General features: G+C 52.1%; 1 protein-coding gene across 2 annotated transcripts in view; it reads left to right on the forward strand.

Annotated features, from left to right (window-relative positions):
- Positions 1 to 302: 302 nt before the first annotated feature.
- RHOBTB2 (Rho related BTB domain containing 2) overlaps positions 303 to 6,984 on the forward strand; it is a 21,838-nt gene continuing 15,156 nt past the window's right edge. The window contains exons 1-2 of one of the 2 annotated variants that reach the window (XM_006028916.3): positions 303 to 437; positions 5,597 to 5,677. In XM_006028916.3, coding sequence (XP_006028978.1) covers positions 5,619 to 5,677 — 59 coding nt within the window. In that variant the 5' untranslated portion in view covers positions 303 to 437; positions 5,597 to 5,618. Of the gene's footprint in view, positions 438 to 5,596; positions 5,678 to 6,473; positions 6,610 to 6,984 lie in introns of those variants that run through there. The other variant, XM_006028917.3, reaches the window with a different exon arrangement.

Genomic DNA, 6,984 nt, shown 5'->3' on the forward strand with positions numbered 1-6,984 from the left:
CTCCCACCCTCCCTCCACACATCACAGCTCCGTGCCTCAGTTTCCCTGGTGAAATGGCAGGGAAACTGGTAAAGTTTTTGAGAACTACTAACAAAAAGCTCTGTATTAAGGAGAGAGCAAGCTATCAACACCAGGCCGGGTTTAATTCCTCTAAGTGGAAAATTCCTTTCTGCTGAGTGTGGATTGTGGTTTAACAGGTTTTAGTCCCAGCCCCTTTTTTTTCCTGTTGATTCAAAACCTCATCCCTAGGGCATTTGTGTGGATCACATGAGCAGGTATATAAAAATGGAGCCACCCTGCTCTGGCCAGTTAGCACTTCAAGGAACCGAGTGATCACCTGTCCCTTGGACACAGAAAGACGGAACGGGACAGCAGAAAGAGCATCCAGCCCTGTGGGTTGAGGCAAGCAGTCCATCCCCTGCAGAGCCAGTGTGCAGGTAACAGGCAGGGCTACCCGGGCTCACTCTTGATTTACAGCTCGGTTCCTTGCTGTGAACTGTTCTGCCTCCCTCTCTGCTCAGGGCTTACCACTTTGTCAAGGGCCACTCCTGCTCCTGCACAACTCACTGGGAGTGTGGGCAGGGAGTTTAATGAGAGCCAGGTCTTTTCCCTGTGGGTCTGGGAAGAGGGGCTGTGGAGCAATGCCCAGTGAGAGACAAAGATACCTGGAGGGTGTCAGGACAATGGGTCTGTCTTGCTGGGAAAGCTGCTTTGCACATGGAGAAAGGGGCCACCTGTAAAGCACTGCTGTGTGGGGGTGGGAGAATAGCTTAAGAGATTACAGTCCAACCACATGTAAACCGCATTTGTAATGGGACTCATTGATGCCGAGAGGCATCAGATGTCCACAGCTCCCACTGAGTACAGTGGCAGGCCAGCACCTTGGTATGTCCCATCTGTGTCCTCAGGACTTACGTTTTCAGGGTGCCCGATTGTATGCAAAACGTGTCAGCGGTAGTCTGTGGAGTTCCTTCTTCTTTGTCAGGGCAGGAAGGAAACTGCTCTGAGAGCAAGCTTTCAGATGCACAGCCACAGACATAAGGGCAAGGCACAGCGATGGGCTGGGGCTGAACACCTCGAAAGCTGGGGGCGTTCTAGCTTCTTTGTAACGGGCTGAATCCACAAAAATGGATCTGGGACAGAAAGATCCCTTAGCTGGATTCTGTGCCTTAGTCCTGGCATCTCCATCAGATAATACGGCTCAGCATCTACAGACTGTGAAATCTGAGGGAGGGGCCAAGCAAGTCATTTCCTCCAAGCCACTCTAAGCCAGGGATAAAAACCAGACCTCCTAATCCTTGACCTGGTGTCCCAGCTACCAGCCACACTGATATGTGCCTTCAGTTAACAAACATATAAAAAAATACATAAAGCTATTAGGAGTGGCAAGGCTGCCACAGCCCTGAAACCCCAGGAGCGATGGCCTCGTGGCCTCAAGAGACCACAGTTCAGTGCTTGGCTCAGCTACCGATTTTCCATGCATATTTGGGCAGGCCACAGCTTCTAATAATAAATACATCTCTACATGGATAAAACCTTTGGACAGTGTGCAGTTGCAATGTGGAGCCCTGCAGCTTGCCAAGTGGGTTCCCACCTCTGCTGGGAACTGCAGGTGCCCAGCACCCCTTGGGGTTTGGCTGAAGGAGGCAGGCAAACGCAGGGAGGGGTTTTATTTGGGACTCTCAGCTGCCCAATCTGAGTGGCATTCTTGTGAGGGTCAGGTTTGCCTATCCAGCTCCTCTTCCCTCCCTACTCCCTGCACATCCTTGGTTCTTATCGCTGTTGGAGACAGTTGCTTGGAAACAGAACTTTCATTGTGCATGCACGTATGTGTGCGCACGCGCGCGTGTGAGTTTAGTGATGGGGCCTGGATCTGCACAGAGCAGGTCTAGCATGAAAATGAGAGTTGGAAGGGACCTCAGAAGGCCATCTAGTCCAACCCCCTGCTCAAAGCAGGACCGGCCCCAGCTACATCATCCTAGCCGAGTCTTAAAAACCTCCAAGGATGGAGATTCCACCACCTCTCTGGGTAGCCCGTTCCAGTGCTTTACTGCCTTCCTAGGGAGAAAGCTTTTCCTAATATCCAACCTAAACTTCCCTTGCTGCAACTTGAGACCATGGCTCTTTGTCCTTGTTAAGAGTTGGGCAGGCACCCACCCTTGCACCCTGGGAGTTCCTATACCCTCCAGCCTGGCCTCGAGGAAGCCCTGAAGGACCGGTCAGTTTGGAGCTGTTCGTGTCTAGGATGTGCTGGCGTGTACACAAAAGGCGCTAGCGTGCCAGGGCAGGCTCAAGCATGCTGGATCTCTCCGATGTGACGCATCTCCATTCTACGCTTCAGCTGAGCCTGGCTTGTCCGCACAGCAGAATCGCTCCTCGTTTGCAGTTATCCAAACTGATGCTGAGGAGTGACCCCCTACCCCCAGGAAAAGGGGGCTACAGGGATCAGAGCTGGGGCTCTCAGAGAGGTTCCCCCTGGCCCTCCATCTCTCAGCCTGCTCTCCTTTGAGCCCACAGCTCTGTTCCCTGCTCCCATTAGACTCCGTGCCTCTTACTCTCAAGTTCTCTCTCTCTCTTGCCCTCCCTGGCAGTGAGACCCTGAGGCAACAGAGCCCATTTTGAAAAGGACCCTGTCACAGAAGTAGAAAGTGAGAGCAGAATGGGAGAGGTACGCTCCTCACCCTCTGCACTGCCACTGTCACAGCCTCCAGAGCAGGGGTCGGCACCGTTTTCAAAAACACTGGCAAGTTCAACTTGTAAGATGTTGGCGTGCCAGGGACAGATGGCAGGGGAGCCACGAACGGCCTGATCCTTGTTGTGGCCGTGTAGCCCCTTCCCCACCATCCACCCAGAGGCATGCAAAATGTCTTTGAGTGCCACGCTCTGGCACCCGTGCCGGGGGTTGCCTACCCCTGCTCTAGAGAGTCGCAGGCAGGGAAACCCTGCTAAGTCCTTGCAGTCTGGCTAGGTGCATGAGGGAGCCTGTGCTTGGAGCTGAAACAAGTCAGCAGGGGGGTGTCTCACTGAGACTCCCAAGCAGCTGCTGGCATTTTCTTATTGTCAAGCCTGTAAATGAGAGATAAATAAAGATTCCCAGCCCAGGCTCCACAACATGACTCTCCTTCCCACGCTAGCACCAATTCTCTCTGAGGCCTAAGCTTGTTATTGAGGAATGCAGGAACGCCCGGAGGTGCTGACTGGGGTCAGGGCCTTGTTGACAGTGGTGTGGGAGACAGGATGAGCCAGTTCATGCCCTGAAGAGCTCAGTCAAAACAGCTGAAAGACAGGGGCAAGAGGTGTTATCCTCTCTTTCTTGCCCTGAGCGACTTCCCCAAGGTCATACAACTGAGCTGGGACCAGAACCCCAATCTCCTGAGCTCGGGATAAAGCTTCCAAACCTCCCTGCCTCTGCCCTCACCATGCCTCGGTTTCCCCAGCCAAGGAAAGTGAGGTGGCGAATACTAATACTTCCTCACTGCTGCCTTGTGAGAATGAATTTGTTGTCAAGTGCTTTGCAGATGAAGAGTGTGCGGTATCACTGGCAAAATGCTCACCCTATTTTCAGGCTGCCTAGCAATAGAGCCAGGTAGGGGAAAGGGGGTGGGGGGGGCACAGAAACCACGGGATGCACTATTCTAAGCAGAACCGGCTCCAAATAGAAGGCTTTTCACAGTTTTTTAGGAGGCGTCAGCAGCTCTTAATACTGTATGAAGCTGTGAATACTGTATGAAGTGGCGGTTCAGTGGGGAGTCAGCCCTGTAAATGTTTCATGCTGGAAGCTGCAGTTCTCCCGGTTGGCTCAGGGCTTGTTGTACACACTCAGTCTCCCCGCCCGGTGCTGACAGCGGTGCACAGATGAACAGGAGCCATTAACAAGAGTCTGTATAAAGAGGCCTACCTTAAGTGGATGCCCCAGACTCAATCCTGCCCTCTCTCATGCCAAGAGGAGTTCTGGATTATTATCTGGCTTATTTGCTATCAGCCTCCCTGGTGTTAAACAGCCCTGGCCTGGCTCTCTCTCTTGAGGCTGCACTTCCATGGCTGTCATGATACACCATGCAACACGGGACCCCTTTCCTACTCTGCTTGTTCCACTTAGTGCTGGGCTGGGGTTTGTGATTTTGCAAAGTGCTTGCTTGATACTTCTATTGCCTGCAGGGCCCGAATGGATATTAAGTCCATAAAACCATCCGTCTGAGATGCTGTGTCTCTGCAGCCAGCCAGATCATTAGACAATCTCAGTAATGGGAGTTGACTGAATTAGCCCAGTGTTGGACTGGTTCTCCCTAAAGGGGTTACTGGAGTTCATGTCAACGCTTAGTGGCTGGTGCATTCTAGCGGGGGGACAACCACGTGTGGCTTCTGCCTGGAAGAAAGATGCAGGGGGTTGTTCCTCCAAGTAATAAAATCAGAACTCCTCCTGCATGACTGCATTTGCCTGTTATTCGTTACATCCATGGAAGCACAATGGGGTTCTGACCCCCCCGGTGGCACTTTGAGATTTGGGCTCCTAGAGCAAAATGCAGACAAAGCCACCTGAGCCAGAAGTCAGCCTGGCTTCACTAGGAGCTAACTCCCAAGGCTCACTCTGAATTAACCCACCGGTACTGGGGGTTATGTCCTGGTTTACCTAGACCTAGGCTGTGCCACGCTCAAAATTAGACTTCAGTCTCTCATAAAATTCAGCCCAAACAGTGCCGAAAAGCTTGCAGCAGTTTCTGTGTATCAGGGCTCTGGTTTGCCGGCCCTGCCCCTTATGTGTTTAGAAAACAGTTTATATAGCAACTGGACAGAGAGGAGGAGAAAAAATACCTGTTGTGCTGCCTAGCTTCGGAGTTCTTAGAAGGGAAATTTTAGACCAAGCAAATAAGCAGGAGGGCTCGCTGCCCTGCCTCGAGCTACAGAGAACAGAGCGCCGTGTTCGTCACACCCAGACTGAGTACAGTTGTCTCACCCGAGACATAAAGCACTGGGTAAGAGTGCCAGCAGGGGAACAGAAGTCAGTACTAGTTCTAGCTCTGCTGCTATCCCTCTGTGACCTTGCACAAGCCACTTTCCCGCTCTGAGCCTCAGTTTCCCCATTGGTAAAAGGAAGAAAATGTTGTGCCCCCCCCAACTACCACCTTGGAAGAGAAAGGGAAGGCTGCCTACCTGCGAAGTGCTTTGAAGTCCTCAGAGGAAAAGAAGAGGCAGCAGGGATGATCTGTTTCTTCCTGAGGAGTTTTCTCATGCTCCATATCTGCACCGCGTGAAGGGCTGCAGGGAAAAAAGAAACCACTGGCAAGTTCAGTGTAGGTATTCCCTTCCCCTCACATTCAACATTATTAGGAGGAGGCCTGAGAATGAGCCGTAAGACCATGGGCAGCCCCAAGCCATCTGGAAGCTGAGCTAGAGCAGGATTTTCATCATGCACAAGGCCCTCCTGGCCCAGTTATCCATCCCAGAGTGAGGATGCAGGATCTCCCCATCCAAGGTAGTCTGTGGCCAAGGGAAAAGGAAGCGGCATCTAGGGACTGGGTCTGAGAAGGGAAGTTCAGCAAGAAAGAGCTCCAGTTTTCCCCATTCTGATCCACACCTTTCCACCCTGCCCTTTCAGAACCTGTTGAGAAGAGAAAGAGATGGAAAAGGGAAATAAAGGTAGCCACACCTCGAAGAAGACCGCGATGGATCGCAGACTGTGAGTACTTGCCATCCTTGAGTTTTCCTTCTAGGTTCCCTAACGGTTGGTACACTTCCATGGAGTCAGGGCAATCAGGCCTTCTCCTCCCCCCGGCTTTTCATCCCTTGGGTCCTGTTTAATGGCTGTGCTGTCCGGATGTCCATTTTCCTGATGGATAAGGCCTGGGTGCTTCCTGGAAGACACATCTTCATTGCTTATTAGCTCATTCCAAGACTTAGAGCACGGTAGGGTGAGTGCTAGAACAGAGAAAGCTGGATTATTCCCAGATCCATCCAAGCCTGGTTCACAGCTTCCTGTGACTTCACCAAGCACCGCCCCCCCCCCCCCCCCCAAAGCATTTAAGAAACGCTCAACAAACCGCCCCAAACTGCAGGTAATGGCATCTCAGTGGAATACAGCTGCACTTTGGCTTAACTAGGCGTGTTACCCAGGCATTGTCCTAGTGCTTTAAAACTCTGCTGGTTCTGCAAGATGACCTGAAGTTATCTACCTGCTGGAGTTCTTGACTGCAGGATGATGGGGGTGAGAAGTAGGTGTAGTTTGAGGTGAAGGGAATGGGTGCTGCATGGATACTGATCACCTTACTGCTACTCCTCAGGTCTGCAACGAGGTTCAGGTATTAGCCTGGATAACATCTAAGAGGGTGAGGGGCAGAACAGGAGGCTTGCTCTGCCCCTAGGCTGCAAGTCTGCCTCTGTACGAGGACATGAATGGAGTCTGTTCCTCCAGTACAACCTCTGTCAACTTCCTTCCTGTACACAGACAGCATCTGAACTTTACCCCGAGGGTACAGTACTTAATCTCCATTCACAGAGCTGACTCAGATCAGTCTGGCCTGTGCTGGCAGGGGTTTGGCAGCTAGCACCAACCTTCCCAGAGACCGTCGTGCCAGGCTCTGAGGGCCGCACACCTGGGACAGGCCAGAAGAGGTGAGGGAGAATTGGCGGTTGTGTTATTTTAAGAGCATTTCTTGGCCATTCAAATTTTCTTTTGAAATCTCTGTGCCAGGAGCTTCTGAGTAACCGAGTATGCAGCCCTGGGACCAGGCAAGGACCCTGGGGGTTCCTGGGTGACTGAGAATATGGTGCTGTATGGGGGGAGAGCTTCTGGGTGACAAAGATGGTCACAGGAAATAATGCTAGGCAGCTGTAAACTGGGTGTGTGTGCAGAGAAGGGCACTTCTGGCAGCAAACATAGCCAGGTGCCTTACAAGTGTCCTGATACTTTTGTTACCCCTGGTCTATGCAGAAAGGTTCTGGTGCCCCTTTCGGCATGAGACACCCCACTTGGACCTGTCGCCTGCT

This window comes from Alligator sinensis, unplaced genomic scaffold, assembly GCF_000455745.1.
Source record: "Alligator sinensis unplaced genomic scaffold, ASM45574v1 scaffold722_1, whole genome shotgun sequence".
Classification (NCBI taxonomy): Eukaryota; Metazoa; Chordata; order Crocodylia; family Alligatoridae; genus Alligator; species Alligator sinensis.